This window comes from Emydura macquarii, unplaced genomic scaffold (genome assembly GCF_026122565.2).
Source record: "Emydura macquarii macquarii isolate MOO-44397 ecotype Brisbane River unplaced genomic scaffold, CSIRO-AGI_Emac_v2 contig_2205, whole genome shotgun sequence".
Classification (NCBI taxonomy): Eukaryota; Metazoa; Chordata; order Testudines; family Chelidae; genus Emydura; species Emydura macquarii.
The window spans coordinates 34,372,770-34,395,946 of NW_027132342.1; the positions used below are offsets into that span (position 1 = coordinate 34,372,770).

The 23,177-nt window shown below is 39.8% G+C and overlaps 1 protein-coding gene across 2 annotated transcripts in view; it reads left to right on the plus strand.

The window, feature by feature from the left end:
* The window catches only part of PPFIA2 (PTPRF interacting protein alpha 2), a 534,766-nt gene that overhangs the window by 409,757 nt on the left and 101,832 nt on the right, over nucleotides 1–23,177 (plus strand). For both annotated transcript variants that reach the window (XM_067559878.1, XM_067559879.1), the window contains exons 8-10: nucleotides 15,036–15,257; nucleotides 19,671–19,817; nucleotides 22,594–22,728. In XM_067559878.1, the coding sequence (XP_067415979.1) occupies nucleotides 15,036–15,257; nucleotides 19,671–19,817; nucleotides 22,594–22,728 (504 nt within the window). The remainder of the gene's footprint in view (nucleotides 1–15,035; nucleotides 15,258–19,670; nucleotides 19,818–22,593; nucleotides 22,729–23,177) is intronic.

Genomic DNA, 23,177 nt, shown 5'->3' on the forward strand with positions numbered 1-23,177 from the left:
ACATTTTCTGGAACTTCGATGTATATCATACTGCTGTATCCTTTCTGAAACTGGTGCCCATTCTATCAGGCTATTGGCTGCCCTCCTTGATAGTGTTAGACTCATGCCATCTCTGTGTACGTTACTGGTTTTTGGTAGCAAAGAATATAATAGGATGTTTCCAGCAAACAAAGCTATTTGTCCTGATGTTACCCATCTCATTTCACTTAGGCCTAGTATATCTGCCCCTTTCTTATGTTATTGGACCATTTTACCTGGCTCTTATAATGTCCACACATTATAAGTACTAATTTGGTTATGAATTTAGGAGTGAGCAAATTCATCAGTAGAGTAGTTTCCTTGCTGGTATGGTCACTTTGCATCATCATGTGTTTTCTAGATATATTTGAGTTGGATTGAGTTTGTTGAGTTGAGCAGTAGTAGGTTGTAAAGTCTGTAATGACTTTGTTCTTTCCACAAGAGGGAGTCATTAGCCTACTCCCAGTCCTCTACCAGGAGTTATACAAGAGATGAATCTGACCCATAAAACCTCCATATTTAGTCACTTTTAGTTAAAAGTACTGTGAGTAACCCAACTGTATGTGGCCTAATTCTGTAAAGCACTTCAGCATTTGCTTAACTTTAAGCTTATATTTAAGTGCCATTGAAGTCAATGGGACTCAAATATGTGGAAACTTAAGCATGGCTAAGTACTGTGTTGAATCAGGGCCTTTGTTCTCTGAGGATGCACTGCTTTTATTTTAACACATTATTATTTGCAGTATTGACCACTTCTTCTGAGCACTAATGTAATATGCATTTTGAACATCAGTGCCACTGAGCTAAGTATTACTATCTCATACATTACTATGTATCCACAGCCTTCTAACCAGCATTTCTGTTCTCTGAATCTTAGGCCTGGTCTACACAGATTGCCATAGGGAAATGAGCTATGTTGTATAATCACTTTTATACCAGTATAGCTACAGACACACTAGGGAGTTATACCACTGTTACTATGCTGGTATAGTTAAAGCGCTATAATTTTTGTGTGTAGACAAACCCTATTCAGCTGAAATAACCTTTATGCCAACTTTTTGACAAATCAGTGTTGAATATACTTTTTATATTCACTGAACAACTATGGACAAATGCTTACCCTTACTATATCAGTTTTCACATTCAACTTATTTTGAGGAATAGATTTTTTCCCTTTAACCAGACATCCCAACATTTCAGCAGTTTAATCACTGACAAAATTGTCCAGCTGCTATGGACACTTACAGCTTATTCCAAATATATTAATCCCAGTAAAAAATATCATGTTCTTTCATAGCAATGGAAATAAAATAAATTTTGCCAAAGCAAACTCAAGGAGTGGACTAATAATGCTCTCAGCATTTGTATATCAAATAAAATTAAAAGAAAATGTTGGTATTAATATAATCAGTTCAAGAGCTTTTTTTAACATGTTGACAGTAGCATGTGCCTTATTTTTGGTTTTTCCTAACATCACTTGTGTTGCTTCTTGCTACTCCATGGTTTTGATTCCACACTGGGATTCCGCAGCTTGGAAAACAACATTAAGAATTCTTCATCTCCAAATTTTAGTCAGCCAACTTATTTCTTATCTGCTCCTTTGCTATATGTTGCTAGCTATGGTGTTTTGACTATAGTTAGCAGCATAACAGAATAGAAGAGAGTGCAGTAAAGGCAGGGTATATGGAGTCCTTATATGGAGGACAAGAAGAGCAGTTCATGAAGAGGACATATGGGGAGTTACCACTGACCTTCAAGGGTTGATTGTAACTTGAATAGAGTTAGCTTCGAGGGCTTTTGTCATTATTTTGCTATTTATTGAGTGCAATCACTATGCTTGATCCTTGCCTCAAAGGGTTCACATTCTAAATTGGAGAAATAATACACTTCAGACACAAAATAGAGTTGATAATCAGATGGAGGGTTCATCTCAAAGCAGTGCAGATATCTTTTTGGATTTTTAAAATTAACTATTCCCTTTGGTGGATTAATACTGGTAAGCTCTATTGAAGCAGTATGTGTCTGAAGTGGATTTAAATGACAAGATTTATTGTTTGGCATACATGGGAGGTAAGGGGTTCCAGGTATAAAAGGTGGAGTGGAAGAAAGCTACAGAAGCCCAACCAATGGTTTTTGGCCAGCCCTCAAAATTCTATCTTAAAAGATATTGTAAGCTATCGTGTATGTGTTGTGATGAGGGGTAGGGACTATGTGTGTGTATACGGTACATATTTGACGGTGTGGTTATGGAGGTTTTATGATTGGGATAGCTGCATTACTTGTAAGTGGCACATTCAATATATAATTGAACTTCCCAGTCAAAGCCCTTTTGCTTCCCAAGAAATCAACTCCTTTCCCATCTCCTCCCCCTCCCCCCATCCCAACTGTCTCTTTCTTACTATCTGGGCTAGGGAGCTGGGACTTTAGATTTCAAACTAAATGATGGCTAGCAGCTTGGATGGCTAAGCTTGACTGGATGATGTGGTGAAAGAGGTTTTGTTACATGTGGGACTTTGTTTTTTGAACTGAGCAGCTCTTGCTTTGGAAAATCAGAAGGTGCTGTTCTGTCTCTTCTGTATAAGCTTTCAAAAGTGACTTCCACATACAGCCAACAGTAAAAGGAGGAGAAGTACTCTGGTGAAAGTAAACAGTCTGCATAGTTGGGATGGAATAGATTGGTCCAGTAGCCCAAAGAAGGGACTAGCAACAAGGGAAAATGCTCATCTATTAAACAGCCCATTTTGTTTCTGAAAGGGGCATTTAGGAGCATAGTATGAGGGAAGTGCATAGGCATCAGAAGGAAAAACAGAAGATTAGAGCGGAGAGGTGGACAGAGGCAGAGTTACCTGAAGCCTTGAATGTGAGGAAATATCCTTGAGCTTGATACAGAAGGTGAGAGGAAAATAAAGGAGTAGCTTGAAGAAAGAAGTGAAGCAGAGTAGTGGGAAAGCAAGAGGATTTTAGCAACAGTTTACAATCTTGAAAGAAAAGAAAAAGATTCAGTTGAGAGACCTTTGTCAGAATGTGAATAGATGATTAGAGGTGTGAGAGAATTCTTAGGAATTGGAGAGAGGACAAGAACTGTTGCTGAATATGGTTCCAGTACAGTGCAGACAGAAGGCCTTGGGACAAACTGGAAAGGTAGCATATCCTCCATTCATAAGGAGACAAACAGTCTCCAAGAATTGTCTGAGATACATCAGGTATAGCGCTACTGTTTTTTGGTATAGTCTTTTTACATGTTCTGATTTATACTGTGATTTACTGGTTAAGATCTTACTGTTTTTCTTTGTAGTACAGTTGCCAGTTGCATTTGAGCCACTATATTGCGTATATTATGCAGTTATTCATCTATATTAACATCATCTACTTCCTTTTAGATCTCTCTTTCTTGTGCTTCAGATACTCAGGCTGATTAAGGACACAAGCATTCCATTCCATGCTGTGCTTAGAATCATGCCTGCGATCATACAGTGGTCTTGAAAACATGGTGTGATGGCAAAGCCCAGGGATGGGAATCAGGAGACCTGTGTTCTATTCCATCTTTGCCACAGACTTCCTGTATGATTGTGTGCAAGTCTCCTAGACTCAATTTTTTAAAAATAGCTCTAATTTTGGGCTCCCTTATTTGGACACCTATGGCCTGACTTTTAGAGGTTCTGAGTGCCCACAGCTCCAGGTGAAGTTAATAGGACTTGCAGATGCTCATGCTCAGTGCCCCTGGCAAATAAAAATAAAGTAGATGTAACCATTTGGGCACCCAAAAATTGAAATACCTACAATTACATGGCACTTTGAAAAACTTTGGCCTTAACTTCTCTATGCTTCATATTCACCATAGTTCCTCTCTGTACAATGGAGCTTAGTAATCTATGTCACATGGAGCTTGTGAGATTTCTTTAATTAATGCTTGTAAAGTACTTTGTGGTTCTTAGCTAGTGCTATATAAGTAAAATTTATTATTATTATTTATTTTAACATTGATTTCCTAAATGGCTCCTGCTATGTTCTCATTAAGGAAGAATGTCATAAACTCCGAGTGTATTGATCATTCAGTTTTAAAACTGTAATTTTGTAATCTTTACTATTTGTGTAGCAACCATCTCACCAGGTTCATTGCTAAAAGCTAAATATCTGTCACATATGCTTTATCCCATTTGTGACTGCTTTATTGATCAAGGGCTGGATTTTTCCTCTTTTTTTCAAACATACTGTGAGCATGGCCTAAAGCACTGAGCAGTGTTATAAGAATGTTTCTCCTGATTTGGGAGTCTATTCACTCTAATGTGATGGGAGCAGTGAAGTGATGTTTAACACATCATTTGATGGCATATTTTCTAGTTCTCCTATGCTGTCTTTTAATAAAACTGATGTTTTCATTAGGACTCTTTAAAATATATGTTTTCCTTCAAGTGGATGTGACAGTAGCCTGATCATAGTTATTTCTCTCTTACACCATTAATTTAGATTTACATCTTTGACCACACTAGTAACCATCATCCTTTTTATTTTGTGAGGCAACATTATATTTGACCTCTGCCAATTTCATCCTGCACTTTGTCTAAAGAGTGGTGATCTGCATAATATGATGTCATCTGATAGTATTTATTTAATTTCCCTTATGATTCCTGTACTGAATAATTCAGATTGATTCCTTTGTTTTATGAGGACCTTGGAAGTATGCCTCCTTTGGCTTTCCTTGTAAATTCTGTTGGCAATGTTCTGGCTTTTTGATCACTCTTCAAGTGGAAGAGATCATCTCTGTAATTACCATTGCTGAGGGTAGTTTGTGTCTTTTCTTAAGACTATAACCAACATTTTCAAGCTTCAGTGCCTAAAATTAGTTACTTTAAGAATGTTTTCCCCAAATCTTCTGGGATTTTTTTCCCTTCCCATCCTACCCCTCAGCTTCATTTTTTACATTTACACACTGGATAGAAATACAGGTCCTAATGGCATGAGTCTCAAATAGAATGAGTTCTGCTTCTGAGCACACAATTACTTCCGCAATAAAGGTTTGGGAATTCCTTTGCAGATGGGAAGCATAATGTAAGATACATACTGAAAAGGATGATTGTCACACCTCAATAGTCATAGTCAGCAGTTCTCTGAACAGCTGACCTAAATGCCACTTTCACTCATTTTAAAAAGCAGCGGTCACCACCTTCTTTATGAGAATAATCAACTATGGAGGAAGAGTTTTGCCTAATTGAATAGTGCAACCCTGTTGCCTTGGGTTAAGATGTTACCGCTGAAGAATGGGGAATGGAGGTAAGACATTCTTGGGCTCACTCAGTTTGGGTACTAAAGCCAGATGTTTCCAGCATAAGTCATAGATCAGTGGCCTCTAGTCTCCCTGATGTACTGCAGCAATAGTAGTTTAGTGATCATGCCCCATGCTCCTCATTGCTGCACTGCTTTTTCTCCTTCTATTATTTTTTAGTTTCAGTCTGAATCCCTCTATATTTCCTTATTGAAAAATAAACCCTAGGATTTGTATTGCCTAGATGGACTATGAGCCTCTGTCTGCCACCCTCACCGGCACATAAACAGTCACTAAACATTCACTGCCCTAGGTAGCACCTCTTCTGCTATGACAGGACATCAAGGTCTTTTCCTAATTGAAATTCACCAGCTGCCTGGAATGGTGCTGGTGACACCTCGCTGAAGATTGACACAACTGGCAAATGTTACAGCTCCCTTCTGGTCAATGGTATCTTTATTTCCAGTGTAACTAGATTGTATTTTACAACAACATCTCTCCACCACCACAAGAAACCCTCAGGAACAACAAGCTGGCATTCCATAACCACAGAAGGTAGAAGAGCCGAAGAGTTTATGAAGTTCACTAGACACATTGTTTTGCCAATCTACTTAATTTTAAAGCCACTCAGAGACTATGTTAATGGGTGTCAGTATAAAACCCTAGGATTAGAAAATGTTTTTGCAAAACTGATCATCTATGATTCATCTCTCAGATCTGGTGGTAATTTATGGCTCTTAGTGATTTATTTCCATTTAATTTATGACTGAATTTCCTTGACCTTTTTCTAATATTATTTTATGGCCCCATAGGATTTTAGTGTATGTTATCATCCATAATGTATAACACTACAGTTGGATTTTTCTTGGATATAAATAATTTAAAATATCTTGAAATCTGATATTTCTTTAATATTTTTATTCCATAATTTTGGTGAATCTTTAAAATATGAAACAATTGGATTAAAAGTATTTACAGTATTTTATTCATTTCAAAAGGCTATGCCATTTATTTTGCTATCTGGTACTTCTCTGCTTTCTCTTCAATTGAGAAGTCACAACTGAGAAGAGGCCAAACTTTGGACCAGGCTATTCCAGCAGCAACATCTGGCTATTTGGCAGTCTCTCTGAGGCAGTAGATTTTTCTGCTTTGGAGGTGCTTCTGGGTTTCTCATACATGTCAACAGCAAAAGGGCTGCCAGGGCTTTCTTCACATATTATTTCCTTTTCTTTTTCCTTTCTTCCTATTTGGACAAAATTACATGTTTTAGCCTTTCCTGAATAAATCTATGCATGTTTCCCAAATTGATTTCCTGATGAATCCAAGTTTGTTTCCATGTTCTCACTTCTCCCGCATGTCTCCTCACAGCTCTTGTGCCCACCTTAATGCTGGCAAACAACTCCCAAATTGATATTTCTCTGGGGTCTTCTTCTGTCTGCGTCAGTTCCTCTAATATCCTGGGAGACAAGGTGGGTGAGGTAATATCTTTTATTGGACCTCACCCATCTTATTTATCTGGGAATTGCATATGTTTGTTTTGTGTTTCTTGTTCATGTGTGTCCACATAAAACATTTATCTGGCAAACTGACATTCCCATAGCTAAAAACTGGAGCTCACTTTTTTTTACAACTTCTGAAAGGTCACCTTCACATTAGATTTTACTTGGCATATCAAGAAAAAGTTGTGATATCAATATCTGTAAATTCATTAACACAGATATACAAATATTTCCTACAGCTCTTTGAAGCAGTTACATTAATAAATTTCTGACCAGTGCATTCTTGATATATCAGTATGATTCTGATATAACTCTCGTATAAAAATGCATCAGTTATTTTCTGGGTGTATGCTACATGTTGAATATAGTCAGCATAAGTAGCATAGATATTTGGTTCAAAAATTAGGATGACTCCTTGGGAAAAATTTATCCCAAAGAATCAGTATGGTATAATGTGACGAGAAAATGGCAATGACTTTAATTTAGATTTATTGGTGAAGAGTGTTTTATTTTACATGTGGATTATTGATTTGTGATGCACCAAACATGTCAGTATTCTTCTAAAAGAGGAACTTAGAAAATGCTTTCATATTAAGTAGGTGTAAAGCAGCATGTTTTTAGATGAAAATGTCATGCTTATGCTGTAAAACCTGTAAGAGAAAGAAGATTGCTTTTGAAATGCTACTTTCTTTTAGGAATTCTACAAAATCAATTTGTTGAGGTCTGAATTATTCAGCGTATTACTTTATTTTAATTATGCATCAGTACTGTGTGGCTATGCAGAACCTAATATAGGCTCCAGTCCTGCACACAGCTACACACAAGCCTAACTTTATGCATCCAAGCACATCTATTATCTCACCACTAGATACTGATGAGGAATCTGTCAAAAGGAAATGTGTCCTTTCCCCACCAGTTGAATCATCTATGGAAACTCTTGAGGTTTTTCCTTTTCCCTCATCCCTCTCATGGTTATCCCCCAATGACAAATATATAAATGCTGGTTTACATTGTCTGTGGTCAAATATATATTTCAGGTGCTTTTGGACTCTTAGATATTATCATTTGGAGGCTTTTTCATAGAATCATAGAAATATAGGCCTGGAAGGGAGCTCCAGAAGTCATCAGGTTCACCCCTGCCCCCGGGCTGAGGGAGGACCAAATAAACCTAGACCATCCCTGACAGGTGCTTCTCCAACCTGTTCTTAAAAACCTCCAATGATGGAGATTCTACAACCTCCCTTGGAAATCTATTCCAGAGCTTAACTACTCCTTTAGTTTGAAAGTTTTTCCTAATATCTGAATAAAATTTCCCTTCCTGCAGATGAAGCCCATTTTTTCTTGTCCTACCTTCAGTGGACATGGAGAACAATTGATCAGTCCTCTTTAGAACAGCCTTTAACATATTTTAGGACTGTTAACAGGTTCTCTCTGTCTTCTTTTCTCAAGAAGAAACATGCCTAGTTTTTTAACTTTCCTCAAAGGTCAGATTTTCTAAACCTTTTATAATTTTTGTGGCTTTCCCCTGCACTGTGTCCAATTTGTCTACATCTTCCCTAAAGTGTGGTGCCCAGAATTGGACTCAGTACTTGAGTTGAGTTCTCACCAGTGCCAAGTAGATCAGGACAGTTATCTCCCTTGTCTTACATATCACACTCCTGTTAATACACTCCAAATGATATTTGCCTTTTTCACACCTGCATCACATTGTTGACTCATATTCAGTTTAAGATATACTATAGCCCCCAGTTACTTTTCAACAGTACTGCCACTAGCCATTTATTCCCCATTTTGTAGTTGTGCTTTTGATTTTTCCTTCCTAAGTGAAGTACTTTGCAGTTGAATTTTGTCTTGTTTAATTCAGACCATTCTTCCAATTTGTCAAGGTTATTTTGAATTCTAATCCTATCCTCCAAAGTGCTTGCAACTCCTCCTAGCTTGATGTCATCTGCATATTTTATAAATATAATCTCTACACCATTATCTAGGAGTTCTCAAAGCTAATTGTTAATGGTTCTGAGATTGCTTCAGCTAATTTCTTAAGTACCCTAGTGTAGGATGGGCTCCTGCCTGGCCTGGTCATTGAGGCCCTTCCTCGGGCCCAGGCTCTGAGGAAGGCCACTGCACCGTCCAAAAAGGGGAACGTTAGCTTTGGATACAAGTCTCGTGCCCCGGCCCTTGGCGGGGCGGGCAAGCAAGCAGTGTCCTCTGGTCAGGAGAGCAGGGGACGATAATCACTTCTTGGGTGGCGAGGACAAGGGGGAAGGGAGGGGGACGCAGGCCCACCCAACTCCCCTGCATCCCAGCCCAGGGCTCGAGCAGTGGCAAAGACGTTGCCACTGAATCGGTGGGGCTCCCGCCGCAACACGCCGATGGGGCTTGCCCCTGTCTCAGCCACGGTTATGGCCGTCCCTGGGCCACTTCCTCCCTGTATCCCTAGGTACCTGTGTCCACAGGTGGCAAGGCAGGGAGTTCCTCTGTGAGGGGCAGCTCCTCCAGGTCCTGTCCTGTCTCTGCGGGCTCAGCATCAGGCAGCTCTTCCAGGTCAGGTCCAGCTTCGGGGGGGATCTCCCAGCCCACAGGCTCAGGGGACTCGCTCCAGTCACTGGGGCCCAGGAGCCTGGCCCAGTCCTGGGGCCTGGTAAGCCTAGGCCAGTCTAGAGGGTCCGGGGGCCCTATCCAACCCTTAGGGCTTGGTCGTTTGGGCTGTCCCCGGGTCCTATGCTTCAGGACGCGCTCGCTTGGGGCAGCGGCCTGGCTGGGCTCAGGCCTTGGCTACAGCCGGCGAAACGGCACATCTGTCTCCAGCAGCAACCAGTCCCTCACTGAGCTCTGGGGCCTGCTCTTTATACTCCCAGCCCCGGCTGAGGCTCCGCCCCTCTGTTGCCGGATTGGTGGGCCGGCAGAGCCTTTCACTAGCCGGCTCCTTGGTTGCCGGGCAGACTGGGCTGCCGGCCCTTTCAGTGTCTGCTCTGGGCGTTGCGGCCCTTCCTTGGGCCCAGGCTCTCAGGAAGGCCACTGCACCTTCCTACACTAGGATGAATTTAATCAGGCCGTGCTGACTTGAATACATCTAATTTATCTAAATATCTTTTTAGCCTATTCTTTCCCTATTTTGACTTGCATTCCTTCCCCCTTGTTGTTAGTATTAATTGTGTTGAATATCTGGCCACAATTAACCTTTTTAGTGAAGACTGAAACAAAATAGGCATTAAACAACTCAGTATTTCTCACAGTGAAACTGAATATTTCTATGCTTTCCTCATATCTTGTCCTTTACAAAATTAAAAAGCATTGATTTCACTATCATTAACTTGGACAATTTTATATTTAATTTGCTTACTACTGTAGTCTGCAGTCCTTACTGTTATTTTAAATAGTAGATTGTGCCATCTCTGTAACACAGCTTTCCCTTCCACAGTACTATTGGACTAGACTGAAGTGTGGATGTGGAACAAATTGACAGAGGTTAAGGTATTCAATGTGGGTCTTGTCCTGTACCTGCTCCTGGTCTTACTTTATCTTCATTTCTCCCTTCTAACAGTCCTATACACAGATACTTTTCTCATGCTGTTGTATGAGGGAAAGGAAGGGTCTGAGAGAATTTTTAGCACTGTGTTCCCATGTGTTTACCTTCCTTCCCATTGCTGACACGTTGTCTATACAAACAGCAGATTGCATTGCTGCTGTGCTTTTGATCTACAGAGAAAAAAATCCCACACTAATGATGCTGGTTTTCTTTTCATGCTGTTCAGCAATAGGGAATATGGGCATTACATTCCCCTCCTCTTTCTCCCATACATCACTCGCAATTTGAAGATGTTTTCTCTGGATCTTTTTTCTTGTTTAATCCATGTTGCCCTCCATGGCACTTGCTCCCACAGGGTATTTTTGAACTTTGATTTTCTCTGTGGTATGCCTCTCTGTTGTAACTAATACCATCACTGCCATCAGATTTGCTTGATGATTCTTTCATCTCTTCTCTGTTTCTCCTCCTGGCTACTACTGCTATATTTGGACAGCTATAAAAGCTTTTTTGTGAGGAGACACTATCTCTGCACTGCTTTGTAAGGACTGTGATTTCAGTTTCTCAGTCATTGCCATGACTTTGCTTTTTCTTTTCTTTTTTTTTTTTAATGTAGTGATGTTAAAATCACTTTGTGCTCAGTCTATTGCTGCTTCTCTTCATCTCTGTGGTCCTATAATACTATGTAGTATGAAGTGAATATCATTAACTTAATTGTTTAAATCACCTTTTCTCCAAAGATCTAAAAGATTTTTATGAACCATTAATGTGCTAAGCTCCAAAACACCCCTGTGAAGAAGGGAAATATTATTGTCCTCATTTTATAGCTGGAGAAACAGAAGCACAAGCAGCTTACCCAAGGTCATACAAGAAATCTGAGACAGAGCCAGTCTTTCCACCCCTCACTCTTGCCTCATCAATCCATCACCCCCCACGAAGTACTCAGTGCAGAGGTTACTGTTTACACGGAGGAGATCAGAGATACCTCTTGTTGTCAGTTGTTAGCTGCGTGTGCGCGTCCCCGTGTATGAGTTGTCCCAGCTCTGCACAGGTAACCTAGATGACACCCACGATCGAATGAATTGACACAACCATTGATCCACTGAGAACGAAGGCACCCAGCCAGGTTTATTGCAGTGAAGCACAATGAGAAGTGACCTATGTCTTACAAGTACACTGTACAAGTACACTGTACAAGACAAGTACATATGAGTGCTCCTTCGCAATGGAACGGCTCAGTTAACAGTGGGACTCTCCATTATCCCCTTGGCCAGACAAAGTTGTTCCCTCTGACACACTCTTTTATACATTGCTACAGACAAGTTTCGTTCTGCCCCTCTGACGAATGTAGTTGCCACCCTCTGACGTGACCAGGTACCACCTTTTAACATAGTATGATACCACCCATTACTTTGTACTGGATGATTCGGTCAAAACATCTCTATTCATCATGTTAACAAGACATTTTTATCCATTATAGTGACATTTGAGGAGGTCAGGCAACCCTTGTTATCTCTGGGGTATTAGGATGTCCTGGTTCATTTCTGGAATGTGCTTGTGCCTAGTGCTGCTTTGGAATGTGTGTGTTTTTATACCAGCTCTCTTCTTGCCAGTACTGTGAGCCTGCCAGCTTTCCCAGTATGATTCCTGCTAACAGACTCGACCATTCTTTTAGCTCAGGCCTCATATCTGACCTGTTATGCTAGGCCTCAGGCCTTATACCTGGCCAGTTATGTTAGGCCTTCTGTTTCAGGCTCTTACTTTCTACTAACCTCTGAATGATAGGCAACCATTGATCTGCTGGATCATGGTGTATGTGTAAGAGGTCTAGGCAGGTGATTGATGAATCTGCTTATAGCTGACAAGCCCAATTCAAGAGAGAGACAGCTTGTGACAAGTTTCACAGACCCATGTATTATCTGAGTTGGAATCCAAGATTACAGCACGCTGCTTTCTTCTCTCTCGGTTTGCTTCCATCCTCTGGATCAAAACCGCTTCATGTTGAGTTGCATCTAGTGCCAGGTGGTCCCTTCAGTTTGGACGGCGTTCTGTGCATTCCTTGCAGCTTTCTACATTGATGTCGAACGACTTCATATCATTTTTACACACTTCGTACACTTGTTGGCTAACACAAATTATTGAAATTAATAATAATCTGTATTTAATGGATCCACATTGATTAGAACAATATTAGATAAACAACGTGTTCTCTTTATTCCCTCCCTCACTGAGTTGGTATTACATAATTAAAGGAGTCCGGGGGCTATAGTCAGACCATGCTGCTGCTTAGAATGGCAGGATTGAAAGGAAATCAAACTATAAAAAACTTAATGAGAAAAGTAAGCCAACCCTCATTCTACTGCAGCTCTTTCCCTCTGTCTCTATTGGATTCAGGACAGTGTGTGCTGAAAGGATAAATGTGTTTAGTCTAGAGACCCTGCTCAATGCAGAGAGAGAGAGAGAGACAGTGTGTATGGGAGAACATGTAGCATGGTGATTGGGGAAAGTAAATACTCATTAATTTTATTTCAGTGTTGCATATGGCTTCTAAAAGAAAACAACGATTAATTGCAATAGGTGTGTTTCTTTGAATGTCAAAATATTGAAATAAAAGAGCACACAAATATGCTGGTTTTTTACTATCTGCATTCAGCAAATTCTTCAATTATCTTACCAGAGCTGAACAGAAGGAAACAGTTGCAAGCCAGTTTTGATCAAGACATAAAAACTTTTTCTCTAATGGTTCAACTTAACCCAGAAATATATGGGAGTTATCAATGGGAGTTAGGCACCTATGTACCTTTAAAAACCTATCCCTTGGTCATTCATAGCCTCAATTTATATGCCACCATTTAGGAAATAGTAGGGCAAGGAAAGCACATGATAAAGCTTTTGCATCTGTCTATCATGTGCTTATCTTGCCCATCTGTCATAATTGCTAAAATTATTGTATGAAAATAAGGCCCTAAAAGTAACATTATAATAATCATAAGTGGAGAAGTTATAAAGTTCATACACTGGAAAATGTGTTAAATATTGTGGCCAGATAGTATTTTTATTTTCATATGCAGTTGCAGCAAATGAGTGTCAATCATATGCAAACGCTGTAATTGAAATCATTGTGATCAACAAAATCAAATGAAATAAGATTTTCAAAATAAGATTTTACAATTACTATTGTAATTAGTCAGTAGCATCCCAAAGCAGATCAACAGTATTTCAGTAATTTAACATGCAGCTTCAGCATAACACCATTAACTAGGATACAGAAAGTAATTTTGGAGCTGTTTTAATATAATGAATCTTTAGTGTAAAATAATCTTATTCAGTGATCCACAGAAATTCAAATGGTCTTAGTTAACTATATGATCTGGGTTCATTTTATAGCTGAGTTGGGTAAGAATATCACTAAAGTCATTAAACAAAGTGATGTTCCTTGAATTTGTAAATAGATAGCTGTATAAATATGTAGTGATATTAATGAAGAAGCAGCAATGGAAAAGTATAGATTCCATCAAGGGCACAGCCAGACATACACCATGTATGCAATAGTATATACCTGGCTTTCCAGTGGACAATGGACAGCACCCTTGAGGACCAACATCCCTGTCCTGCACTTTGACAGCATGGGGCAATGTACAGTGGATGTTATAGCAGTGCTCTCCTGTACTACAGCAACTTGCAGCTGCTCATCAGCTGTTTGTCTCCCCCCACTTTCCTGTGTGGAGATACTCAGCAGCTAGTGCACTGTTTACCCTCCCTTACCATTGAAGCTGAGAGGCAGAAATATGAAGAAGCCTTCTCTAGCTGAATAGAGGGGTGAAGAGAGATGCTGAATAGAGACTTTAAGGAAGGTGGGCGCTAGTGAGGAAGAGACATTGGGAGAATGAGACTTCAAGAGAGGACAAGAACTAACAGAACCAGCCTGCAGAATGGTATTTCTCAGCTCCCACCCAAACATACCGGATATCTGTCCACCATAAACACACTATTCTGTGTCAGGTGGGGTGAGGGTTAGTAAGATGATTCTTAGGAGCCATCCTAAACTTCATTGACTAATTTTATATACCTGGTGGAGCCTTGTTGTTTGTTCTCTGCATGCTTTCAAAATGACAATAATCCAAGTAAACTGAGTAGCTGAGGGTTGCTATGCAGTCGGCCACCTGCAGATTTTGTGTGCTTTGTGGTGAATTTTAGCAACATGGTCTGGCTGAGTGAGTACAGGGTTGGGAACCAGGAACTTCAGACCTCTGAAGTCCTTCAGCTGTCTTTTAGGTGTCAGTGCCAAACATAGTTGATCATTCATGTCGATATCTCTTTCCTTATCATTTGTATGTGCAATATTGGAGAATTAAAATTCTACCTCTCCTGCTGGGGATTTCCTTGCCCTGAAGGTTGAATTCTATTGAATAGCACTGACTTTCTGTAAAAAAAAGATCCAGTACATAAACAACCATAATTCACACACCCAGTAGCTCTAAAACACAACTCTGACTTCATATTTCTCAATAGACAATGAGCGCACAGTTAAGCAGTGCACATATATCTTCTATGTCCTTTGTTTATTAGTAGACCTCAATCTCATGTTGTTTACACTTAGATATCTGTAATATTTTATCTTTTAATTACTGCTGTTTTACAATGTCAGATTTGTTTTAAAAAATGCTCCAGACAGTTTCCACATTATATGATAAGTCATGGATGAATATTGTTGTTTCTCTCCCTGCAGCGCCTATCAAATGGCTCTATAGACTCAAACGATGAAGCCAGTCAACTGGTGGAACTACAGGAACTGCTCGAAAAGCAAAATTATGAGATGGCACAAATGAAGGAACGTTTGGCTGCACTATCTTCCCGAGTGGGGGAGGTAGAGCAGGAAGCAGAGACTGCCAGAAAAGATCTAATTAAAACAGAAGAAATGAACAGTAAATATCAAAGGGACATTAGAGAGGTAAGAAGATTCACCACACTTCCACTCAAACTTTTCAGGTTGTCCCGAGGGTATTTGAAATGAACCAAGCTGGATCACTGAACATGGCAATCAAGTTTAGCACTGACAGAAATCTTGGAACTATGTTATATGAAGTTTAATATTTAAAAAAAGAAAAACGCCCAAAATAATTAGAAATATTTTTATAAAATATCATTCACAAAAACAAAAGTGTGTGTGTGTGCACACACATGCTCCAACAGGCAGAAGGCATAGTCTTTGTAAATTAGGCCCATCACAGGACATTCTGGCCTGTACTTCATATTGTACATCATATTGTGGACTCTACTTAAACCAGTTGCTGGTTGTTTTGACAATCTGGTTAAAATCCAGCTTCCAAAATCACAGAGTTTTTGTATAAGTTGTGCTATTTTTTCAATCCTACAGAAAATATATACTTTTACATACAATTTTCAATATCCCTGTTCCGATATGCTGTCTCCTCTCAATACATGTTTTCTCCTTTGCAAATGCCCATAGGTGTCACACATCCCCTCCACTAAAATATTCTTCCATGCTTCCATGCTCCTCTCCTCATAAATTTGCAACTTCTTCTTTTATAGCCTTCCAAATACCATTTATCCAGGATCAGACTGAATCTGCTGCATACCTTCTCTCACATTCAAAGAGGAAAAACCACTTTATCCCCACCCGCAAGAATTTCCACTGTCTGACCATTCAGTTCAGAATCTATCAAAATTGCCTTCTCTGCTTTCAAAATCCTTCATGGACTTTTTTCCCTATCTCCAGCGATTGCTTCTTTGCAGGTCCATCTACATGTCACAGCCTTGCTGTGTTTCTCCACCTGTTCTACTCTCCATCTCTTTCCAATCTCAAACTAAAACATGTTTGATTCAGTTTCAGGAATGATATAATCTTTTTATGCCACTCTAGCTCCCTGTGTCCTTGCCCCCTACTTTTTCCTTTCCTCTTCTGTGCTCTCTGACATCCCCATTCTCAACTTCTCTCTCCCTCTCCAATGAAACATGTCAGAGTCTTCTGGATATCTTGAATCTCATCTGTCAGCTTCCTTCCGAGCTTTAACAATATGCCAATGTCCAAAAATCCTTGCTCCAACCCACGGCCTTTCCTTCCTACTATAAAACCCGAAATTCCACCCATTTACAGTAATGGAATCAAATTGGACTAAACTATCAAAAGTTTGTAAGATCTAACAGGACAGCAGAAGAAACACTTCTTCTTCAACGGATGTCCCCAGGGGTGCTTCACTGTAGGTGCAGCAGCGCCTCTGGGTCTCAGATCGGAGATCAACAGCAGTGCCCATTAGACCACACAAGCACACCTCTCCCCTCTCGTGCAGTGTGCAGGACGTATGTACGGTGCTGTGTGGTCCAGCTACCCTCAGTTCCTTCTCTATTGCCTTTGGTCTGGGACGGAACCTGTTAGTAGAGCCTGTTCTCTTGTCGATTACCTTAAATAGTGCCTTAGTCCATAGTAAATTCTCTCATAGTTAGTTTGTTTTTCAATTCTCTCTCTTCCTTCCTAAAAAAAGTATATATTTTTCTTACAATTTATCTTTCTAACTCTACAGTTCTTAGTATAGTGTAGGTTTTCATTCTCTCACTTCCCTCCCTTCCCAACAGAGTGGCTGCTCCCTCACCCTTATGCCCAGCTCCTCCGGGTTTAAGAGGCGCGTCTTGTGCAGGGCTGCTTTCCCAATAACAGACAGCCACAGTGTATTCGCTGACTTGGAGAGGAACACATTCCCCAAAAGTGCTTCCACTACCTGGGCTTAAAACTGAGAGCCAGGAAGGACAGGGGCATTAAATTAAAACTAATTCTAATGGAGAAATCCCTTCGTCCAGCGTCAGATCCGGGCTCCTACTGTTCCCTGGAGAGACCTTCATGGTCAGCGAGGTCATCTGCCGTCCCTCACTCTCCACGCCCAAAGAAGAGAAAAACATCTTCTGTCCAGGCAGAGGGTAAGAAAAGAAGCTGCTCCCTCAGCTTCTGACCACAAGAATGCTGTCCTCCGCTAGATCCATGGTCTCAGCGGTTTATGACAAGGGATACAGCTCCGCTGCGAGACCAAGTACCTCAGGTACCGTCTCTACAAAAAGGTCTAAAGACCACACTAAGCAGACTGACAGCCATCAGCGCCACCTTCCATCTCTGGTGACCGAGGCAAGACCTCCACTTCGTCCTCAGCACCAATGCTTTTCTTGGTATTGACGAAGTTGTCAGCACCAAAGCAACCGGCACCAACAAAGCCATCGGCACAGACATCTGAGACTTTGGCACCAAAAAAGAATTCGGCACTGAAAGACGCCTCGGTGCTGAAAAAGCCTTCAGCACCAAAACCCTTGGCACCGAGAAAATCAATGGCTCAAAAGAAATCTCTGGCACCACCTGTCGGTCTTCCTAAATCTTACACCTCGGCACCATTCACTGCAATGGCACAGATGATGACCTGTCCACCATCACAGGAATTCAGATACCCAGGAGTTCTAAGAGTATCTGACACCCTAGAGACTCCACTCCTCAAGCCAAACCTACCCCAAGTCTCACCATCATCAAAACCAAGACACACTTCACTCTCCCCTCCAGAAACGGCACCCCCTTTCCCTAGAGATGCCAGAGAAGAGGGGAAAGAATATGAGGACTATATTGCCCAATCAATATCAGGGCAAATGGCACCAGCTTACCAGGCTTACTCTCCAAGTACTCAGGGAACCCAGTCCTGGCAGGGACCTCTGTGGATGTCTCCGTGGTGTCTCTGTTCTGTCCACTCACTCTCTCCTGTGACAGTGGGGCTGTAGAGGGCCAGTGGCACCTGATCCCTGCAGGCGCAAGTTGCTGGTGGAAGGCTGCAGTCCTGGTGGGGCAGTGCAGAGTACTGGCCAGCAGTTTGTATTCTGAGGGACAAGGAAAGGATTCCATTAATGCAGAAGTTTGGATAATAGGGTTTTGGATAATCAGGAGTATACTGTGTTTATTTTTTTATTTATTTCATTTATATTGCAGTTGCACCTAGATGCCTTAGCAGATCAGAGCTCCATTGTGCTAGGCACAATATAAACATAAAGTAAATGGCAGTCCATGTCAGAAAGAGCTTACAGTACAGCCCACCCAGGCATCAGAGAGCAGCTGAAACAGCAAACATCCTGTCCCTGCTAACAGCCGTTGACTTTACAGAGTATCGGGGATGAGAGTCTACCTTAATCACTAGCATGTGGTTACAGAACAAGAGCTACACATCTCCTGAGGTTTTCTTGTAATTGCATATTAGGGTTTGTGGCATGTCTCTCTTTCCTTGTCCTGGATTGCCCCACTTTTGTTTTCAATAGCCACAATTGTTTATAATGTGTGGACTGCAGCCTGTCTCTCAGAAGATCCTTTTAGGAGTGCCCCCCAAGGAAATTGTTGGAGTCATGGATCCTGGCACCTTCTGTAGGACTCTGATTGTGGGAGGGGCACTGGGAAGGTATCTTCCCCACCTTCCCTTTCTCTGTATACATTAGAGAGGAGATAAGGATGTTCTGCAGCCTGTGTGGTGGTAGGAAGAGCTTGGCTGCAGAAGAGGTGAGGTCCATTTGGAGCTTTGAATTCATTCAACTCAAACCTTCAAATGAATATGCAGGGATTAGCTCAATGCCAGCCTTTATTAACTTCACCTGCAGGACTCCATTTGCGAACAATATCTCTACAGAATCTGTATGGTTCATGCAGCCCTAGTATATATGACCAGCTATTGTCCCCCGGCAAATTAAAGAGTAAGGTTTGATTGATGACACTAACCACTCAGAACAGGAAAGGGTTTGGGTCCAGGGTGAGTCAAGTTAGTCAGTTCTGGACCCAGGTGCTGTGGATTTCTACAGTATTGGCCTTTATCACCTCCTCTTGTAATAGACTTACAATATATTAAAGCACATCATAGTTTTGTTTATCAGCTGCATATAGTATTTTTATATGTATAGTATATTTATAGTATGGCTTTGTGATGTTCAGATTAATATATGAAGACCAATATATCTTTTCCTTTGTAATCATATCTAAGTTATTTAAAAAAGTAAGCAAGTTAATGTTGGGTTGCTTGTTATATGTATCACACATACTGAAATAAAGATAACTAGGGAAAAACAGACAAATTGAGAAAGGCTCAATTTTTTCCTGAATGTTGTACTGAACTATGTTTTTAACTGTGTTGGTGGGTGGCATTAGATTCTGCTGTAGACATTTGTAGGGTTTTTTCATATGAAATCTTATTAATCCAAAGGGAAAGAAATGCTCCCTAAAGAAAATAAGAAAGTCATTTCCTCTGCACATTTTTTGCAGCTCTGTCTATTGTTAACATGAAAATTAAGCTGATGCCTAAACTACATGACATTTGAGATACATGTTTCTTCATTTTAGGCTATGGCACAGAAAGAAGATATGGAAGAAAGAATCACTACTCTTGAGAAGCGCTACCTCAGTGCACAGAGGGAATCCACCTCTATACATGACATGAATGATAAATTGGAAAATGAACTGGCGAATAAGGAGGCCATCCTCCGTCAGGTTCAGTATCTGTATCCTTGGAGTAGCTCGCTTCGTGCAGAATTAAAGTTAACGCTAAACAAACAAACAAAAATTATTACTGAAGTTGTGGTAGGAGGTTTCTATTAAAGTAGGTCAAGTTTCTCATTCTGAATCAGTCCTAACAGCATGGACAAAATTGCCTTAAAGAAAATCAGGCAGGTCAAAGTCTGTTTGGTTTATATTAGCTACTATAATTTTAAATAGCAAAGTAAGTTTGTCCACTGAGTTATGTGTTCTTGTGGTGAACTGCACCAGTGCACATCAAATCACATCATCTGAGTGAACAATGATCAGTTTGTTCCCTATGTTTCCTTGGATATTATTTGTCACACAAATGTGAAAAAAATTATATATTTTTAAAGAAAGATTATTTCCCCAAATACTGCTCATTTGCAGAAAATAGGTTTTAATAAATGAAGATATTTTAATAATGCATTGATTACACAGATAATTGTACTATCTATGTATCTTCATTTTTAAAAGGTTTACAGGGATGAGACAGTTTTCTTTCATGTCATATTTTTTCTGGGATTATTGCAAAACATGAAGTACAAAGTCTATCATTTGGATTCTAGAGATAAAAAGGATTTTAGAATCCTTGAGGTATGTTTATCATATAGGAAGGGATGTCTTCTAATGGTTCAAGTCAGGGAGACTGGAAGTCAGAATTTATTGGTTCTTTTCCTTATTCTTTCACAGGCTCAGTTCAACCTTGAGTAAGCAGGTTTTAACCTCATAGGCACAGGATTTAAATTTCTGTAAAATTTGTGTAGATACCTCACCGGGGTGCTGTGAGGCATTATTTATTATTATTAGGGCTGTCAAATGATTAAAAAAATAATTGCCATTAATTTCGAGATTAAAAAAAAGTCATGATTAATCGCCGTTTTAATCACACTGTTAAACAATAATAGAATACCAATTTAAATGTATTATAAATATTTTGGATGTTTTTTCAACATTTTCAAATATATTTATTTCAATTACAACATCCACAGGGCTGTCAGGGAAGGGATGCAGGCAAGGATGGCAGTGCCTTCCAATATAAATTAGAGCAGCCTTGGAGCTGCTCTCACATATGCTTGGACAAATGAAAGTCAGTGGGTGCAGTGAAGCTCTGCCCCCACCCCTGTCCTCCTGGTAATTCCCAGCACATCAGACTCTGCAAGGCTGTCTGGCTTAGAACCAGTCTGCTAACTGTGGTAGGATGGGGAATGAGGAACAAGAGAGATCTGCTACCTTTAATGCCCCTTTACACAGCTGGAGTGCTATATAGGGGCCATTGGGCAACAGAGAATCAAGTTCTTTGTCTGATCAATGGATAAGGTAAATGGAGGACATTGCTCATAGTTTCTGGTAAGGATTACAATATGGATAGACAACTGTAATGCAGAACTATGTATATTGTTTACATTTTGGAGAAGTGAGTTTCTTTCTCTTCTTTAATAGACAATGAAAATTTATTCTTTAATTTTTCAAGTATCTTATCTGTAACAGTATATAATCCACACAAAGAAAAAGAAGCTCTCCTTCATTATAAAGCACTTTGAGAATACTTTGATAACTATATTGTCCTCTAATTGAGTGAAACCCCATTATAATAAAATATTTATGTTCATTAATGAGAATGAAAAGATCAAAACCAAACCTTGTTGAATTCTATTTTGCAAGTTGCTTCAAGACTGTCATTAATCTTCCTCTTTAACTGTGAGAACAATAGATGAAAGAGCAAAATACCTATATCTGCTGTAAGAGATTTTTATTAGCAATTTAAGTAGTTTTACAATATGCATAAATTGCCTACAGAGAATAGTAGGTACTGATAATTGTGCTATATAAAAGCAGACTTAGAATACATTTGCAGCATTGCAACATAAACAAAATACTTTTTAAACCTTATTACTCTGTCAAAAGATTAAAATACTAATACAAAAGATTACAATATTTACAGAATGCTCTTGTTAGTCCCACCCTAAATTCATTGGAAGGGGACAGTTAACACTAATAAAGTGAAATAGTATTCATTTTGTAAATCTCATCAGGCAGAAAATGCTCTAATTATCAAAAGAAAACTTAAAGACCCACCCTTTTTTCCCCTCTCTTTCTCTTTCAATGATGATCAAAGGCTCAGTTATTCCACTTACATAAAAGATTTAACTGTAAATTCACAACAAAAAATTAACTGTGCAGTATTAACCAAAAAGCTGACAGGAACCGATAATGGATGTCTTTGGATTTGTAACCAATGTTGATTTTACCATCACACTAGTGGTATGTTATTGGCATCAATTTGTTCCAACAATTCTTTAGCAAATGTATCCTTTTAAAACATGTAATTCTTCCCAGTCTGTCTCACCCTCAGTTTTACAGGACAGGAGTTGATGTTTCTGTCTGTAACTTTCAAAACTCTGATTTTACTGGCACAAGCACTATCTTTTTTGCGTGGCTGGCACTAACAGCACACAGATTAGAGGAAAACGAGCGCTTGTTCATCTTCATACTTTACAGATTGCAACTTCTCTTCTTGGCCTTGATACAACATCCTTAGCCTCCATATCAGTCATAGTGTAAAAGGCCTGCACAATTCCATACTTGGATTAATCCTTTTCACGGGCCCATCATAAACTCTCTCGTAAGCTGGAGATATCTGTGTCTGAACCCAGTTGGAGAGCCCGCCTCAGAAAGTCCCCTAAGAATTGCAGCTATTTCTTAATTCTGCCTTTTTATATTTTCTGTTTTCGTCTCTGGGTTTCAGATGGAAGAAAAAAATAGACAGCTGCAAGAACGTCTTGAGCTCGCTGAACAGAAGCTGCAACAGACAATGCGGAAGGCTGAGACCTTGCCTGAAGTGGAGGCTGAACTGGCTCAGAGAATTGCAGCACTTACTAAGGTATTGCACTGAGAAATAGGTTCATTTCAGAAATAGGTTTGGTTGAACTTTGCTTTACATTCTGTATTCCTCCCTACAACAGCAATAACAAAAAAGGATTTAATTTCAGCCTCATTAGAAATGGAAAAAAATATGATGTGTAGACACACTGTAAGCAAATGTAACATAAGTAATATTTCCCTGGCTTTATTAATGCCATTGAGATAACTTGATATACCACATGCCTTGTTTGTATTTCTCACAGTCTTTATTGGAAGGTGAAGTAAATACTCGTATTTTAGATTACATTATGTTTACAAACATGTCGTGGATTTCCAATTTATCTAAAATTCATGAACCCATTTAGCTTTTAAATATGTAAACATTTCCCATTTAATCTCCCCAAAAATCAACCTAGTAAATTATTTTTTCATGATGTTTTATACACTACATTAATTAGGAGAGACACA